The sequence below is a fragment of the Camelus dromedarius genome, chromosome 12 (genome assembly GCF_036321535.1).
Source record: "Camelus dromedarius isolate mCamDro1 chromosome 12, mCamDro1.pat, whole genome shotgun sequence".
Classification (NCBI taxonomy): domain Eukaryota; kingdom Metazoa; phylum Chordata; class Mammalia; order Artiodactyla; family Camelidae; genus Camelus; species Camelus dromedarius.
In genome coordinates this window covers 69,509,265-69,528,637 of record NC_087447.1, presented here as the reverse complement: position 1 = coordinate 69,528,637, position 19,373 = coordinate 69,509,265, and the positions used below count along the sequence as shown (strand labels likewise).

Below are 19,373 nucleotides of genomic sequence, written 5' to 3'. Positions count from 1 at the left end.
GCTAGACACGAATTGCAGAAAACAGCTATTTACATGGTGGCCGTGTCTCCTACACACCCACGTCCTGTTTGATATTAATCATAAGATTGCAACATCAAACGATTCCGAATACTCTGCTTGAAGTCACCATTTCTGATGACTCCTCAGGCAATTCATTGCTAATCAAGAGGATATTATGAAACGTGAGTCAGACAGCCTCTGGCTTCCTGGAAGTTCAGGATCCCTATATATAAAGAGGGAGCTTCCTACTGGAGACACTGGAGCAGCAGAGAGGTGGGGAGCCCTCGGATTCCTTAAGCTGAGAAGGAAGACAGACGGACGCCAGCATGCCCAGCCTCCCTCTGCTGCTGCTGCTTCTGCTCTGGAGCTCAGGGGCTCACGGCTTCCCAGCAGGGACTTCAGAAACACAAGAGCGAGATGTGCAAATGGTGCAGGTAACTGCTGGGTTTCACCGGAGGCTTTTGCCAGAGATACAAAAGCCTTTATTTGCGTTCTCCTGTGGCATAACGGAATAACAGCAGAATCATAGAGTTTATTTAAGGGTGGATTTCTTACAAAGAGAAATTGTTGTCAGAAGGGGCACTCTCCCTGCTAAATATATCTAGCCATGCCTAGAGTCTCCTTTTCCAGTTAGAGTGGTAGGAACAGTGTGCAAATTTGTGATTCTGACTTCATAGTCATGATTAGTCGGGAGCTTTCTACTCCAAAATTAGTTTCTACCAATAATAAGGATACTCAGCATCATGCACCTAAGCACAAGCACAATTTAAAGGTCGTTTCTCTGTTTATGAAGCGTAAGTTCATACTGTCAATCTTCAGAAAAATTAGAAAGAGTTCCCATCCGGTGTTCCGATCATTTTGTCTTTTGTCAGAAATACCTGGAAAACTACTACAACCTGAAAAGTGACGGGACGCAAGTTGAAAAGCAGAGAAACCGTAACCCAGTCGTTGAAAAACTAAAGCAAATGCAAAAATTCTTTGGGCTGAAAGTGACTGGGAAACCAGATGCTGAAACGCTGCAGGTGATGAAGAAGCCCAGATGTGGGGTGCCTGACGTGGCTCAGTTTGTTCTCACTCAGGGGAACCCTCGGTGGGAGCGCACAAACCTGACCTACAGGTAATTGGACTGAGCATCAGAGTGGGAATGCTATTTCCCATCACAGCCATCAGAAATGAGGTTTGACGTGACTCTATTTATTTCACTTGAAGGATTGAAAACTACACCCCAGATATGGCGAGAGCAGATGTGGACCACGCCATTGAGAAGGCCTTTCAACTCTGGAGCAATGCCTCGCCCCTGACCTTCACCAGGGTCTTTGAGGGTCAAGCGGACATCATGATATCCTTTGTCAGGGGAGGTAAGCTCTTCTTGTGGCATGAAAGCATTCCCACCTTTACTTCACCCTGCCCCTGCATCTCTCCAGCTTCGCAGCTAGATTTCCTTGTTTAAGAGGAGTGTGGATTTGTGGGGCTTAAGAAGGAAAACTATAGACTCACATAGTAAACAAACTTATGGTTACTGGGGGGGGGGGAGAGGGTGGGAAGGGGTAAATTGGGAGTTCGAGATTTGCAGATATTAACTGCTATATATAAAATAGATAAAAACAAAAATAGATAAAAACATAATTTCTTCTGTATAGCACAGGGAACTATATTCCATACCTTGTAGTAACCTATAATGGAAAAGAATGTGAAAAGGAATATACGTATGTGTATGTATGACAGAAACACTGTGCTGTGCACCAGAAATTGACACATTGTAACTTACTATACTTCAATTAAAAAAGAAGAAGAAGGAAACTATATAGCATTTGCTGGAAATCTGTTGGCCCCTCCTGGGTTAGCCTGAATAATAACCAAGAGGAACGTTTGTTGAATTCTGCTTCTTGCAGATCATCGTGACAATTCTCCCTTTGACGGACCTGGAGGAATGCTAGCTCATGCTTTCCAGCCAGGCCCAGGTCTCGGAGGGGATGCTCATTTTGATGAAGATGAAATGTGGACCAACAATTTCAGAAGTAAGTCAACTAATCTCGCCTCTCTCCACTCCTCCCCACCTCCACCTTCTTGGTTCATTGTCATATTGGTTGATTTAACTGAAAGAACGCATTAATAGAATTATGTATACCACTTAGAAAATTGATGACACATTTAGAAAAGTGTAAGAGAAAAATTATTTCTATTAGTAAGAGCATCTTATTGGTTACAAATAAGCCATTCTAAAATTTCTGTTGAGAAAATGTTAACAATCTTAATGTTTTCCTTGTGGGCATCTACATATTACTTTTTTTTTTTTTTTTTACTGGAAGAACCCATCTAAATGTAACAATGTTAGTTAAGATATGTGGAAATTAAAGGAGAGACTGTATCTGTTTTCCAAAATTTCCAGCATTAAGCATGTATCAGTCTGTAAATAGAAAAAAAAAACTGTGTTAATAGGCAATTGTGTCTCTGTAAAATAATACAGTTATTTAACCCCAACAAGATTGACTGATCTGGGCTAGGCTCTTGGCTGGCTGAATTTGCTTTTTCATTGTAATTATAGAGTTTAGACTTTAACCCATCTCTTCACTATTAATAAATGTGTTCCTCTCACCTTTAGAAAAGTTTTTTTTATATATATTTCAAAAAGCTATCGAGAAAATATAAACATTAATCCTTGTACAGTTGTAGAGCCTTATTAAATGTCTCAAAACTGAAAACACTGCAAATAATTGCAAATGGGTTTGTTGGCCCTTTTAGATTATAACCTGTATCGCGTGGCAGCTCATGAACTGGGCCATTCCCTTGGGCTTTCTCATTCCACTGACATCGGGGCTTTGATGTATCCCAGCTACATCTTCAGCGGTGACGTTCAGCTGTCTCAGGACGACATCGATGGCATCCAGGCCATTTACGGTGAGTATGAAGAAGAGCATTAAGACAAGGGGTTGTCAGAGCAGCCATTGGCTGTGTTCTCTAAGAAGCTTGCATTGGCCTGCAGTTTTCCAAAGCCAGGCTGGACTAACTCCAGGTCTCTCATTCCTTTAGGACCTTCCCAAAATCCCACTCAGCCCACTGGCCCACAGACCCCACAAGTGTGTGACAGTAAGCTGACGTTTGATGCTATAACCACCATTCGGGGAGAAGTCATGTTCCTTAAAGACAGGTAAGATTTCAGTTCTTCTCTGTGCTTCGCATTTGGAATAATAGCCGGACTCACTGCTGTGGGTCCACGTGCACCTCTGCTGTGTTTCCCACATCATTTCTCTCACATTTGTTCATGTGCATAATTATAATTACAGGTACATGTAAGCAATTGCTTGCTCTTGCACAGCATAATGAACTTATAACAACTTCTTTCCCCGCATGTATTCTGTCATTTGATTCTCAGAAAAATTACCACTGAAGTAGAAAATCAGTAAATCTAATACCACTTTTCAGATCAGTAGAGTAAGGCAGAGAGAAGGAAAGGGATGCTTCAGGGCACAGAGTTCACTGGCCTTCTGACCCCCACTCCAGGCCTCTTTGCATTTTGGTCTCTCTGTATGATAATAAGCAATTAGTACTTTTAAAGGAGAAATCAGTTCTTCTCACAGCAGCACGAAAAGGGTTGTGTAGACCCCTTGAAGTACCATCCTGGAAAAGACAGCCCTTCCAAAGCCTGTGGTCAGGACAGGTCTGTGTCCCTCCATCCCCTCTCCTGGAGGGGGACACCAAAGCAGGGTAGGAGCTATTGCGGGAAGAATCCCCAGGAGTTCATGAGGACCTACCTTGGGGTGATATGCTCAGTCACAAAGGGTTTCCGTCCTCAGAGGAGGGTCCCAGAACTTTCTCAGCAATGTGTGGCCTAAAGGACTCCAGGGTCCCCCCACATGCAAGAAACAGGCCTGCTCTGCATACAGTTCTGATTCATAAAGAACCAGGCCAAATAATCGTATAATCTTTTCTGAATGATCCAGTCCACAGCATGGAGAAAGTAGGGTTGCTCTGAAAGGCTCCCTTGCCCTTACCAATTTTCCGGGCGAGTGGCTGGTGTTGTCTTGTTCCCTGTGGGTCCATCTACCCCAGGAAGCAGCGTATGGGCTCCTGATTACTTCTCAGCCTGGGCTGTGCTCTTTCTGACCGTGGAAGGCAAGGATGGACGTAGACCACACAGGGTGTGGCCCACTGCTGGGGAGTGCTCAGAAAATCCTTGGTTTTAAAGGAAAGGTCTCAATACAGCAGGACACACTTATCAAAGCAACCATTTGGGGGACCGCTCCAAAGAACAGGACCAAATCTAGGATTTGCAAGAACTGAAAGGACACAGGTCATTTAAATGTCCCCAGGTCCAGAAGACACAGAAGGCAAGAAGCAGTCCTGGTAACTGACTTGCCCGAGGTCTCACAGCCAGGCAGAGGCAGGACTGGATCTAGAAGTCCGATCTGACTCCCACGGCTCGTCTTTTCTGTGGCCTGGACTCGGGCAGGCCCTCTGCTGGCTCACATGACAGTCTGTGCTTTCTTGTCACCCTGGACTCAGTGGACTGCAGCATCCACTTTCTAAACCACCAACCAAAGGAGGACAAAGGGAGGGGCTGCTGGATCTGAGTTTAAAATTAACCTTTGCCTCTTATCAGTTTCACGGCCTTGGACTGGCTTCAATTTCTTATCTGTGAGATAAGAGTTATGTTCTCTCCTACGGTTTTTGGGAGGCAGGGCGTGGCTTAGGGGCTCGTGCGTTAGAAGGATTTACTAAGTGTAGGATATTAGTGTTCCAGCCAGAGGCGTGCTTGCCCAAGCTGATTGTGGCAATTTAGAAATTATATGAACTTACAATTACACTTAAACCAAATGTAATAAAAGTAATCAAAACGCATGCTTTTATTATCCCTTTGTAATTATTTTGCTACGTTTGACTATTTATGTCCCTGAGGTTGTTTATGCTTAAGGTACGTGGAAATCTGCATGTGGAAATACTATACAGCAGTGCACCGCTGCAAATCTCTTGAAATCTGCAGTGGTGGGAGTATTTCCACCATGCAAAGGGGCAAATGCTACCAGCCAGGACTCTCCCCACCCCCGTCTCAGAGAGCCAGATACCACACTTACTGGCGCACCTCCAGGGCCGGCAATGGGAGGACCTGGGTGACAGCCAGGGCATGCTGTGGATTACATCAAAATCTTCTTCCTTTTTTTTTTTCCAAATCAGGTTCTACATGCGCACAAATTCCTTCTACCCAGAAGTGGAGCTCAATTTCATTTCTGTTTTCTGGCCACAACTGCCAAATGGACTTCAAGCTGCTTACGAGGTGGCTGACAGAGATGAAGTCCGCTTTTTCAAAGGTAATGCTTCCAATTTTCTTGCAGTTTTTACAAATTAAGTTTTTCTCCTGCTTTTGGGCTGATATATGAGACTACTGGCTACTTTCTTTCCACGGACTTTGGAAAATCTAGCCGTCTTACCAAATCAGCGGGAGGTCATCACCTAAGTTAAAAACTGCAGAGTGCATTTCTGAATAATTTTCAGTGAAAGGCATTTGACTGGATATACACGTTTTCTGACCTGTTTGAGAATCTGGACTTACGAAAGTGTTTTCTGTGAGAATTATTTATGTATTTTAAACACTGTCCAATACTAACTCTCCTGAGAGAGGGGGTGTCTCCTGCAGGGCAGCCAGATGGGGGCGCTGTAGCCTTGCTGTCATAGTATGGTCTTCAGACCCACAGCGCTGACACCTTCTGGTTGTCTGTTAGGGATACAGAATCTTTCTTAGCGTAATGCCCACAGAGCCCACCCATGTCATCAGATCCCAGACCTTGAATTTTAACAAGATTCTCAGGCAATTTGTATGGACATTTAAGCATGAGAAGTCTGAATCACCGTGAACTGAACTGGGCAAATGTCTCTGATTCTATCAGAATGAAACCTAATCCAATGATCAGCTCCTGACTTTGAAGAAACAATGCCAAACACCAGTATTTCTGCAAATATACGTTTGGCAGACTACAGGCCAACACTGAGACATCTGATCGAGTCATACACTCAGGGCAAAGAACGGAATCCAGTTCAGACGGGCAAAAAAATTGAAACCAGCTTTCTAATGCTTATATAATGAAATTAAATAGGATTGTAGATACACAAAGCTTCAAACTGCTCTTCCCTGAGGGATAAATGAGCATACTTGTGCAATGAACAATCCTGGCTTCAAGATGTAAGGCCAGTTTTACGTGACACGGGGTTTACTAAGTATAAACATGCAGAATGTGGACACAGCTGAAATTCAAGTGTTTGGAACGGTATTCTAGTCAGATGCAATGATTTTCACGCCGGGCTGCAAGTCGTTACAGATTGCGATTCATTACAGCACTCTGGCCTTTAGGGCACCACTGGTGTGAACTTCCACAGCCCATGGGCTACCTGGAGACGTGAGGTTTCTATCACTGAGGTGGCATGATAAACTCTTTTTTATTTTATTTCATTTTATTTGAGAGAACATGTGAACAGCCGAAGCTACTTAGTATTTATCATTTATTTCTACAAAATCTAAAATAGTCTCAGGTACAAAAGGAAGAGTATGGAAAACTCTAGAAGTTATGACATTTTTATTTTATTTTATTGCTTTTTAAGGGGAGGGAGGTAATTAGGTTTATTTATTTACTTTTAGAGGAGGTACTGGGGATTGAACCCAGGACCTCATGCATGCTAAGCACGTGCTCTACCACTTGAGCTATACCTTCCCCTTCTACATTTGCTTTTTATTTATAAATATTCTGGAATTTCGTGAGTGAGAGCAAAATCCTTGCTTGATCTGGGCGTGTCTCTTTTAAGGATATCAGGAGGGTGATGTTTTAATGTGATAAGACCGTCCGGGGCCCCAGAACCAAGGGTGATGTTCCAATGAATTCTTTAGTCTTTCAAACAGCTGGCTTTGGAAAAAAGCCCCCAACCCCATAAATCAGTCATTTTTCAAAGCTTGCTGCAGATTAGAATCAGCTGGGAAATTTTTTAAAATATACTTATTTAATTGTCCAGGGTAGGTATACCAGCATCAGTATTAAAACAAAACAAAACAAAACAAAAACCTCCCTAGATAATTCTAACGTGCAGTCAGGGCACGGCATTAACACGTGAGACTAAGCGTTTAGCTGGAAATCGACTTCCTGTCTGCTGGTCCCTGGGCAGGTGTTTCATCCCTGTTTCTTGATTGGCAGGTAATAAGTACTGGGCTGTCAGAGGGCAGAATGTGCTACACGGATACCCCAAGGACATCTACAGGTCCTTTGGCTTCCCTAGAAATGTGAAGAATATCGATGCTGCTGTTTCGGCGGAAGATACTGGGAAAACGTACTTCTTTGTTGCTAACAAATGCTGGAGGTAAAACCTGAGTGGAGAGAATGGAAGGGTACCAGTTCTTTCTACACGGAGAGAAGTTACCAGACTGAGTCATTTAAAAATGAGTCTCATACTGCCTTGGCTAGCTGCCTTTTCTGTGAATGGCTGTAGTCAGTTCACTTTCTAAGTCTACTGACCAATAATCGCCATGAAATACCGGTCCCAGAAATCCAGGGAGAATATGGGAATGAATTAGAAAGAGGGGGTGTGAACTGGAGAGCATTCATCTTCATAGAGCTGCTTCAGCCAGCAGGAACTCATCTCCCATTGCATTTGACACGAACAACACCTGCTAGAGAATTAGAATTAGATGTTGGAGTTCAGAGGGACCGTATAAATCTTCAAGGCCACCCGACATCCTACCTCACTTCATCCCACCTCCTTTATCACACATGATCTATGGAATTAAAAGTCCTTATTACATTCCTGCTGGTGAATTCCCCGTAATGATTTTGAGGAGGTTACACATTTAACAAATGGTTCTGACACTTCTAATTATTTTTTGACCAGGTATGATGAGTATAAAAGATCCATGGATGCAGGTTATCCCAAAATGATAGCAGAAGAGTTTCCTGGCATTGGCAACAAAGTTGATGCTGTCTTCCAGAAAAATGGTAAGTGAATATATATATATCTCTCCTCTATCTTGTTGCCATGACATAGTAGCATCAGTATTATGTCACAAATGACTTGGATTTTTTCAAGAATTGAAGTTAAGCCTGGAAATCATTTGTATAATGTAGATTAAGTCTCTTTTGTTTTATTTCTAGGATTTTTCTATTTCTTTCGTGGAACAAGGCAATACAAAGTTGATCCCGGAACGAAGAGAATTTTGACTCTTCTAAAAGCTAACAGCTGGTTCAACTGCAGAAAAAATTGACCAACTGTTACCAAGTGAAACAGAAAAATGTATTTCACAAGTCGAAGGAAGGTGTTTTCCTGAAGAGCCATATATTTAAGTGAAATACAGCAATATTAAGTATAATCTTATTTATACCTCATTCTGTATGTGTCTTTTTTTATGATTTAGAATGTAATGTTTTATGTACTGCTATAATTTAGTTCCACAAATGAGGGCTAAGTAAGGTCAAGTTCATGGCTTATGGATTCAGATGGGCCAGCTTTGCAATGAGAGAAACTCTTTTCCAAAATATGAGATTTTGACATTGATACTGGAGAGCAGACTCAGTCATGAACATTTCCTCTCAAGACAGAAAGAGACAAGAGACAGGAGTCTTCACCAGAGGAAGAGCATTCAAGGACGTATGAGCAGCCACTACTGTCATCCTGATATGCAAGGGACAACTTTTGTTCCAAAGTGTTTTATGTTTGAGATAAAACCATCCTTCCCTCTATTTTGAGTTATTGTATTATTGTTTCCTGATTATCAAGTCACATGCACAGAGATTAATTTGCAAATTTGAAAGGGGAATTAGACAAATATACAAAATATTCATGTGGAAAATTAGAATATGTGAGAAGTTCAACTATTCTCCATTCTCATGGAATTTGCGTCATGGAGAAGGAGGAAAATCTACCTCCCAGGTCCCATACAAAGATTTCAAAACAGGTTTTAGGTAAGAGCAGTGACAGGATGGCAGAGCTTTCTGGGGACATGTCCTTTTCTCCTCTCCTGAGTACATGGAGGGGTTATGTTCCTCCACAGTCCAGCTCCCCACAGATGTGGGAGGGAGGTGGTGGGCAGTAGCATCTGACTAGTCCTGGCCAGTGGATTGTGCTCGGAAGTGACTGATATCACTTCCACATGGAAACATTTGATCTCTGGTGTAAATTTCTCCAGTGGTCCCTGGCTCTGCTGTGGTGACTACAGAAGCATGTCTTAAGAGCAGAAGTCTAAATTGCTGGGCCAACAATCCCAACAGTTACCCCAAACCTCAGTAGATTTTGCTTAAGAAATAAACTTCCATTGTGCCAAGCCACAAAAATTTTAGATTTTGCTAAAGCTGAATAATCTAGTTTTTCCAGACAAACATGATCTAATTTATTATGCCGAATTTGGGAGGATGTTAATGTAGGTAGGAATCCTGTAGGGAACTTCCGAGCTGTATGAATTTTCTGAGTAGCTCAGAGATCCTCAGAGTGTTTGCAGACTTTCCAAAGTACATAAGACTTGAGAATATTTTGAAGTATTCATGATTCTGAGGCAGGCAGTTCTTAACTCAAAAATTTGGACAGCATGTAACGTTCCCTTTTGATCAAGTCTCTCACCAATAAACATTTTTATGTTAAAGAATTTTAACTTTTTTCAGTTTGTGACTTAGCACAATCACCAAACCTATCATAAAATCAAAAGTTTCCAATGAAAGAAGATGCAAAATTTTGTAGTTAGTATCATGTCACACTGAGGAACAAGTGTGTATATTTCCAATTTTAGAATCAGAGGCTGTTGAATGTTGGAATTTATAGGTAATCAGTTTTCCCAAGAATTGGACCACCTATAATTGAGGACCTGTTATACATCCCTCAGTCTTACTTACAGGATGTGACGGACTCTGTATAACATCTATGCAGCCCAGGCCAGGAGCTGCAAAGGTAGACACTGATCAAAGAAAAGGCTAGATTAGCTGGGTGATCAGCTAGTTGGGGAAAAAGAACAGACGCTAAGGAAGTAAGTTGAAGGCAAGTTTGGGGTCAGTATCAAGAACGAGGAAAGCAAACAAATAATGTCAAAACATGAGAAAAAAGTTGAGGGAGAGCCAAGGTTCAAGCCAAGAGGTCTTGATAAACACATAAGTAGTAATAGTTAGACTTCTGAGTAATCTCTTACCACTTGATAGCTGACCTTGAGTTTTTTACTTAATATTTTGATCCTAATCTCTACCACGTTGGGTTGTTCTAAAAGATTAGAAATTACACACATGTAGGGCCTGGCGTACAGTAGTAACTCTAGACTTCATAAGGTTTCACCTTTTTCTGAAGAACAAGTCTCTCCTTGCCAGACTGTATATATACTCCAGTAATTTTAGTAAGTAATGAATGACTTAAAGACAAACATTAGATTCTTGCCACCTCAAGTCATTAATTTCTTTCAGACATGGTGGTTTAATGTAGGATAAGTTTGCACACCAACATCACTCCCGTGAGATGTGCCAAGTGCAATCATGGCTCTTACTACAACGCTAACTTTCATTACATCATTACCACATTAATAAGATCCATCAACACCAGTAAAATTATGACTCAGATAGAAATGAGGCATCACAGAGCTTGTCAAATAAGTACCTGACAGCATTGCCACAGATTTTTCAGGCCAACAGGCTTTGTCTAGTGAAGATATTGAAGTGGATAATGTTCCCCAGCATCAGACTTATGTGCCAACTTGGTGAGTGACGTTACATCTACCCTATTTTTATAGATGGTAAAACAATGGCCCACAGAAATTGTAGACTTGTTCATAGTCCAGCTGACTTTCTCTAAGTCTGGTTGTCAGTGCCTCCCAACCCTGATTTTCAAGCTAATGTCCATTCCACTCCCCCAGGCTGCAGAGCAAATTCCTTGGCTGCAGTAAGCCACAGGTTGACTTAACTGGTCCAATGTGTACTCAAGCTTCTCTCCAACTCTGGCTTGGAGGTCTCAGAGCCACCAGTTTCTAGAAATCACACTCTGTCCAGTCCACTTCAAGTAGGGTGTAGGTGGTAGGTGGTAGGTGGTACTCAGAGGACCATTCCTGCACACTCGTTAATATACTGCGCCATCACTTTGAAGTTACACACTTCAGGTACGGTAGAGTGAATTTATCTTTAGTGAGAGAAAAACATAATTCTATACTATAAGAATTTTAGGGTCCTCTGTATTAATAGGTTAATTTGATAAGACAGTTATGCAGACTTACTATGTGAAAAGCACTACACACGACTGAGGAAAAAGAGAGAGAGAGAGAGAGAGAAATACAATTCATGGGCAGAGAGGAGAGGTTAGATGGAGAGGAATTGAAATAATTCCCCACTAAAAATCTCAATCCATTTCCTTCTTCGTACTTGAGGAGGAGAGAAAGAAGATGGAAAGATTTTTAAAAAGCAAAGAAGAGGAGGGTAGGAGGGACATTTCAGTCTGATGTGTAATTTGATTTCAATTTAGCAAGTTTTTTTGGACTAGTTACTATAAGCATATCTTCCATTCTGAAATCCGTTACATCCACTCAGAATGAAGGATCCTTTCAGAATGAGTGAAGCTCAAAGCAGAATCAGTGCACTCCTTCCTTCCTCTAGACCCACCCCCTTTCCATAGCCTGCTTCCTTCCCCAGTGCTCCTCCTCCGGGGCCAGTAAATCCACCTGAAAAATCACTAATAGCTGTTTTAAACAAGGACTCAAGAAATGAAATGTGTCTGCAAGCAGCAACGTCCGCATTTAGACCATCAATGTATTTGAAATTTCTTTCCGTTCATCTATTTATTCCTAACCTACTTATATTTGAGTTTTAGATATAGTCTTTTTTTTTTTTTAAGGCCCTGGTTTTAAAGTCTAAATATCTGACACTTTACTGGACTTATCAGCTACCTCTCAGTAAACACACAGACATGAATTATCAGTCAGTTCTATTTCCTCTTTATAAACACAGAATCATTTCCTGAGAGATGACTTGTTCTCTAACCAGCCAAGTTTAGAAGGTTGAGGGAAATTACTGACACAGGCTACGGCACCTTTACATTGAATAGTTGTGAACACTCCTTGTGTCATTCAGATTTTTTAAAAGCGCATGCATGACCACGCTGTTCGGATAAAAGCAGCGTCGCCCCACAAAAGGACGGCCACAAGAGAGCAGGCGACAGAAGCCAAGAGGCGAAGCAGGTGTTTTCCTGAGCTAAGGACAGTGAGAAGGAAGCCTCTTGCTATCCTCGGGCGGCTAGGTCTGCCAGGCAGCTCAGCTTATCCACTGAATGGAGGTGTGAAGAAAGGGGACTTAAACATGGACCTTGTCCAGGTACGTAACGGCGGCAGCCACTGCAGCCACTGCAGCCAGCGGCCATCCCAAGTGGAGCAGCGCACACGCCTGCCCGGCCTTGCAGAGGAAAGTAGGATGGTCTGGCCAGCAGTTGCTGTGTTGGAATCATTTAGCATTAGGCAGTGTCAAAGTGCTGGAGGTGGAAGGTCACTCCCTTTTAACACAGAAGGGGGAAAGGTGCAGGAACAGGATGACATTACTCAAGATTAGAAAATAAGGTAGGAGCAGCAGCTTTGGAGCTAAATGAAAAGAATAAATGGAAAATGCTTGTAACTTCTCTGGCTTTAGGATTTCCTTTGTTGAAATAATTAAGAAGAAGGTACGTGTTCCTTTTGAGCTTTAAATCCTATCAAGTAATAACGTTCGTGTTGTTACTTGTCAACTTGGAATGGAAGTATTTCAGTTCCGTCTTGAAGCAGGTCTGTGTTAACAATGTAAAGGTGAAAAAGTCAGATACATTCACCCAAACTACCCACAGAGTTAGGTCAAAGGGTGGCTTCTTTTCCTGTAAGCATGCCGGACCCGAATTTTTAATTTCAAGTTCCTCACTTGGAGAACAGACTGAACTGTAATGAGATTTTAAAATTAGTACAAAGATAAAATAATAATGGGGATCAATAAAAACATTAAGTGTCATACTTTTCTTTCAATAAAAACTAGATAATAACTACTTGCTGTGAAATTTGGGTAAATGGCTGAAAATGAATAAGATGAACTTAAAACTGGACTTCTTGTTCCATTAACACTACCTAGAAAAATACTATAATCTAGAAAAAAGAGGTGATCTAAAGAGTTTGTTACAAGGAAGGACAACAATCCTCTTGTTAAAAAAAAATGCAAGAAATGCAAAGGTTCCTGGGGTTGGAGGTGACGGGGAAGCTGGACTCCGACACTCTGGAGGTGGTGCTCAAGCCCAGATGTGGGGTTCCTGACGCTGGTCACTTCAGCACCTTTCCTCACACGCCCAAGTGGGGGAAAACTCACCTCACTTACAGGTGATGGGTCCCAAGAGGCTTTGACACAATACCAGGATTTTTATAAATTACAATCACAGGAGAAAACAATCTTCAATTTTTCTCTTAAAGGATTGTGGATTATACGCTGGATCTGCCAAGAGATGCTGTTGATTCTGCCATTGAGAAAGCTCTGAAAGTCTGGGAGGACGGGTCCCTATGCACATTCTCTAGGATTTATGACGGAGAGGCTGACATAATGATCCCTTTTGCATTTAAAAGTAATAAAATAAAATAAAATGTATTCACTTACCTGGTAGTGTTGTATTGAAAAAGAGCAAAATGAAATTCTGAATTCTTATTTTTCCATTTTTTTTCTCTCTGCTACAACATGGAGACTTTGATAATTTTGCTGGACTTGGTAAAGTTTTGGCTCATGCCTATCCAGCAGGGCCCGGTTTTTACAGGAATGCTTACTTTGACGGTGACGGACGATGGGCGGAAGACACATAGGTGGGCCACAAACGTCTCTGGATGATCTCAGGAAAAACGTCTAACACTATCCAAGGATAATTTGGTTACCCAGAATGAGCGGTAAAACGGAACATCCTAAGAAAGAAAATTTCTGATTATTTGATGGTAACAACCAGAACCTCTCTTTGTCGCAATCGTTACTGAAGAACTTTGTAAAATGTCTGTGTTTCCTTCTCTGCCCCCAGCAAGCCCAATATTAAAGCACCATTTACTCTTACTCCCACAACTCAGGAACTTCCAGGGGTTTTAGAATAGATTAACAATGTTTCTCATCACTTTAACTATAGTTGATTAAGGTAGAATTAATTACATCGAATCAGGTTTGACCCTAAAATGTACCCTTGGGTTTCTTCTCTTCCCATTTGCTTCCTTTTCTCTTAAAAGTAAAGATTAGAAAAAAATGCCAGGAAATAAAGTAAATTTCTAGTTCACCTGCTCAAATAAATTTGCCATCGTCTCTAGCTTAAGAGACTTTTTCTCTTTCTGAATTGGTTCTCAACAACTTTACTAAGTTTAAATACAATAATCAAAATTAACTGCATTTTACAGTCACACCTCAGTGACCGCACAGAATTCATTCCAGGAGCCCCCAAGGGTACCAAAATCTACACACGCTCAAGTCCCTCACATAAAACGGTACAGTACGATGAATACAGCTGTCCTTGGTTTCCTTGGGTTTGGTAGCCACCTATTCAACTAACCGCTGACTGAAATCCGATCAACAACTGATTGAATCCGTGGATGAAAAATCTGCGGATATGGAGGAGACTGACTGTATTTTTTTCCAGTAGCTTCTGAAGTTTGGAAACACACACGGAGACAACTGCTATTTTCAAGACTGGTTAGGCTCTTTAAAGCAAATGCAAAGAGTATCTTTATTGAGATGTACAAACTTGAACTTTGTGCTGCAGGAAATAGTCTAGCTGTATTTGAACAGCTATTCTTTTGTGTATATTTGCTTGGCGCATTGGTAATATAATGTCTACTATTAATTTCAACAAAGAACTCTTTTGTAATACAAAGAAAAAATGTATTCAGCCCTGTATTTGTGCTGCAGAGAACTGTTGGGCACATTTCTGTTTTAAACTAAAGACTGTGAGCATCCAATGGCACCCACAACTGGGAAGCTTTTTGACAATGAAAAAGTATTTGATTATGAAGAGAAGAAGAGAAACTGAGGCTAAATTCACATAGGAAATAACCAGAGTTTTTGTTGTTTACGATTTTGAGGAATAAAGTGAATTGCAACTGTCACGTGTTACTAAATTTGAACAGTGACCAACTTTGTATTTTTCGAGGTAATGAGAATGTATTGACATGGTACTAGTGTTAGTCCAACCAAAGAACTATCTTCTAGAAACAATGTTTATCACTGACACTATAGGAAAAGTGACTTGGTGTCCCTGACCAGAGATATGGTGGGAGAGTGACTTATATGTTGACTTCAAGCCAACCTTGAAATATACATGAATTTCTACAAACTGTGGAATATGCCAGTCTATGAACCAATCCATAAATAAGGAAAAGACACTGTGTGAGTCAAGGATGCCCTGCACAGCTGACATGTGTCCTGTTGATAGGTTTATGGAATAAATAGCTGTTAGATTCTAAACCTTCACGGTTTTTGGAACAGGGACCAATTTATTCCTTGTCGCTTGGCCATTGCCTGGGTATCTTTCACTTGGCCGACATCAAATCTCTGAGGAACCCAGCCCACAACGCGCTCACAGACCTGGCCCAGCTCCGCCTTTCTCTAGATGATGTGAACGGCATTCAGTCCCTGTACGGTGAGTGATGCTGGAAAAATTAGACATTGTAGCTTTGCAATGATGGTCCTCAGGAAAGCTTTAAAATGCTGCATAAAGCATTTGCAACTCAACTTAAAGCACTTGCAGAATGTTTGAAAAGCATATAAATTGACAGAAGCATCACATTTCCTAATGTTTGCATCTTCATATCTGTTCCCTTTAGGACCTCCCCCTGCTTCCCCTGAGGACCCCATGGTGGCCACGTAATCTGTGCCTCCAGAACCCGGGACACCAGCCACGTGTGATCCCGCTTTGTCCTTTGATGCAGTCAGCACCTGAGGGGAGAAGTCCTCTTCTTTAAAGACAGGTCAGACTGGAAGATTCTATTTTCCTGTCTATTCTGTTGCTGTACAATGCTTAGAGAGGAAACTAGAAACCTGACAGAGATTTTTAAATAAAATATTTCCACTACATTTTAAAATACTTCTGATTGGATTTTTTTTTTTGCATTTATCAGTTTCTTAAAATTGTCCAGATCAATTTTTACAGACTACAAGGATGATTCTTGGTCACTAGAATGCAAGCTTGACGAAGGCTGGGGAGTTCATATGTTTTATTCACTTTCATATCCTTAGAGCCTAGAACAGGCCTGGCACGTGCAATGAATGTGTAGAACGAATGAATAATTGTTACATACGAATATCATAAATCATACAGCTTCTTCAAAAACCGCTGGTGGATCTTTAGAAGCAGAACTGCATCTTTACCTTTGCTAACAACTGCTGCTGTTTAAATTAAATTAATTTTGGAAAAAGTGATATGTGCTTATAGAGCAATAGTAAAATGTCACCAAAAACCACAGAATTAAAAGAAAATGCTCTCTGCCATCCCTGACATGTAGAATCCCCAATTTCCCCCATAGTGTGTGACCATTGGTACTAATTTCCTTTGTCTTTTTACAAAAATATTCTATTGACAAATGAGTATAAATATATATCATTCCTGCTATGTTTTTCAAAAATATTAATGGGAACATGATATAAACACTATTTTACAGACTTTTAAAATGGACACCAAACTAAGTAATTATATTGTTAATACATTTCCTGTCATATTGATCATAAGCCTGGGATGAAAGGGAAGAGGACAGTCCAATCCAGACTTTAGCAAAGACTGACAGTTCTCCGTCAGTAACAGAAGCTGCCTCATCCTATCAGATAGCTACAGAATAATCTAGTAAATGAATTCGTAATTTAATGAACTCTTGCTAGTGCACATTTGGGGTTGCTTTCAATATTTTGCTTTTTGAAGCGATAATGGAATCAACAGACTTTTACGTATGTTATTTCACAGGTGTGAGCGTGTCTGTTGAAAAGCTCTAGCACCTGCGGGCTAGATATAGGCGGGGCTGGAGAAGCACCTCACCCATCAGGTAACATGAAGGTCATGGACGATGCCAACAATGGCAGCGCGGACGGGAAGATGGGGGCAGAGATAGGACCAAAGTAACCCTTAGGATGGTTTTGGTACAGACTGACTTACTAAAGGGAATTACTTGGTTCATCAACTAGCAAGACAAGTCTTTAGGCAGCTTTCAGTTGCAGGTTACCCGGCTTCTTCTGCTATTCTCTGGGCTCCGCTCTCTGAGTGACAGCTTTATCCTGTAGGTTGAATTTCCCCGTGGCGGCCCAATTACTGCAGGCATTACATTTCTTCAGTGCCTTATCTCTAGCCACCAAATAAGATTTCTCTCCTTTCCTCTGATTGAGCTGTCTTTGTGCGTGGGCCACATGGAGTCAGTCCCTGAGAAAGAGAGAGCCGGACTTCCATGACTGGCTGAGATCCCAGAAGGTGAGGGTGTGCTTAATCCCGCCCGAATCACCCTGCTGCTCTTCCACAAGTAAGGAAGCAACATCAACATTTTCGACTGAGAATGACTGTGAGATGAGAAAGTGGAAAGTGTGCACAATCTGGGGAAAACATTGGCAAAGAAAACAAAAAAAATTTACCCAGACTAGGTAAATGGTTCTAATGAATGCATTTATTTGGCTGGGGAGGAAGAGGAAAAAGGAACTTCCATTTACAGCCCCTGTACAATGTTCTTTATGTGTGTGGTTCATTTAGGCTTCATGATAATACGCTAAATGACAATGTCTTTCAATTTCAGAACTTAGGCTCCAAAGAATAAACTCTCCCGTGATCGGGAACTGGTGAACAGCCGCACCAAGACGCCACCTGCGAAGTCTCTGGCTTCAAAGATCTCGCTCATCTTGAGGTTAGGTTAACAGGTAGCAAATCAACGTCATCTAGTGTGAGTTTGTCTTCATTACACTCTAGTTAATGTCGTTGCTTTTAAGGGCACACAAGTTTGCTGAGATTGTGGCTTTCTTAAGACTGCTGCACCACCTCCACCATGGTGTTTCCGGCTCTGCAGACCTTGGTGGATGAATATCGCTGAGGACAGAGAGCACTAAGACAAAAATAGATTCTGACTCAGGATCTTGACGCTGATTCAGGCTCTTCCCTCGGGACTGATGGAGAAGCCCTTGCTTCACGGCACTTTCTGGAGTCAGATGTTAGGGCCAGCAGTATGAAGTGGGGTCCTTTAGAATCCTGAAGATAGGGGAAGTCTGACTCTTGCAGTTCTACCATGCCCTCAACATTATGTGACCTTTCCAGACTTGTTCTTTTTCAGCAACTCCCTGGTTCAGATAACAGCAACACCTTCTTCTTCTTGTATCTTCATCTTGAAACCTCAGTCTCCTTTGATTTCATCTTTTGCTCACAGGTCACATTCCCTCAGTTGCGGTAGCCTGTGAATTCTGCCTGTGCTGTGTCTCGAGTGGATACAACAGAGGGGCTCAGCAGGACAGTGGCAGAGTGGACAGGAGGAGGCGGCACACATGAGATGTTACTCAGTCTCCGTCATTAGCTAACTACATATCCGCACTCACGTTGCCCCTGCTGTCACCAATTCACCTGGACCGTTTTCCACCTTGTCCAGGATCTCTTCTCACATAAAATTAACTTTTGACTTGGATTTGACAAGTCTTGGAATCAATTTTCACATGACCTTGGAGCAAGAAACTGTTTCAGATGTAGGGAGCTGATGAGTTTCAATCCAGTGGGCAAAACACATATCCTAAAGGGGTATAAAGCCAAGGCCAGTCATGATCTAATCAAGCAAATGAGGTTTGAAGATTAGTCAGTGGAGATCCCAGTACGTAGGTGGGAGGGACACTGAGAACTCTCTGAGATATGCAGTCCTGGGAAATCCAGACAGAGAGGCATGCAGCAGGCACTTGGAAGGTTGGATACCACCAGGTGCTTGGGTCCCAATCTCTAGTTCAAGAACAAAGCTCCATTCAGACAGAGAAAGACAAACACTGTATGCTAGTCCTTATATGTGGAATATAGAATATAAAATAAAATAATAAATATAACAAAACAAAACAAAACAAAAAGAACAAAGCTCCAAAGCATAAGGCAAGAGGGCGCAGGTGGGATAGCATAAATCTGGGGAGATCAGTCATGGCTAGCCTCGTCTTTAGAACAAGAATTTCTGAGAAGAAACCAAGACAGACTGTAAGTTATCCAATGTGACATCAAGGCCTACTGAACAGACTTAGACTCCCAGATTAGGACAAGACCAGCACTAATGGTGAATCGAGAAAAATTCTCAGAAAGCAGTGCAGTGGATTTTCTAGTGGTTCCTCCCTCTGGTCAGTTTTGACTTCAGAAATTGGAAGATGTATGCCTGCACTTGCAGAAAAGGACCAGTGGTCCTAGCTTCAGGGAGACGGAGGGGCGCTGCCGGT

The 19,373-nt window shown here is 41.8% G+C and overlaps 1 protein-coding gene and 1 pseudogene across 1 annotated transcript; both read left to right on the top strand.

Annotated features, from left to right (window-relative positions):
* Positions 1–8,711, top strand: MMP1 (matrix metallopeptidase 1). Its single transcript, XM_010977788.3, has 10 exons — positions 1–434; positions 873–1,117; positions 1,210–1,358; positions 1,893–2,018; positions 2,743–2,898; positions 3,031–3,148; positions 5,173–5,306; positions 7,176–7,338; positions 7,867–7,970; positions 8,127–8,711. The coding sequence occupies exons 1-10, from the start codon at positions 327–329 to the stop codon at positions 8,234–8,236; spliced, it is 1,413 nt and encodes a 470-aa protein (XP_010976090.2). The 5' UTR covers positions 1–326; the 3' UTR covers positions 8,237–8,711.
* A 3,263-nt stretch (positions 8,712–11,974) lies between these two features.
* On the top strand, positions 11,975–17,064 carry LOC105087193 (stromelysin-1-like; annotated as a pseudogene).
* The last annotated feature ends 2,309 nt before the right edge of the window (positions 17,065–19,373 follow it).

What these genes read in the sequence shown, in the direction of transcription:
- MMP1 (XM_010977788.3), top strand. Translation starts at nt 327, where the DNA reads ATGCCCAGCCTCCCTCTGCTGCTGCTGCTTCTGCTCTGGAGCTCAGGG. An exon ending in CGCACAAACCTGACCTACAG is followed by an intron (nt 1,118 to 1,209) that starts GTAATTGGACTG and finishes TTTCACTTGAAG; the next exon opens with GATTGAAAACTACACCCCAG. An exon ending in TGAAGTCCGCTTTTTCAAAG is followed by an intron (nt 5,307 to 7,175) that starts GTAATGCTTCCA and finishes CTTGATTGGCAG; the next exon opens with GTAATAAGTACTGGGCTGTC.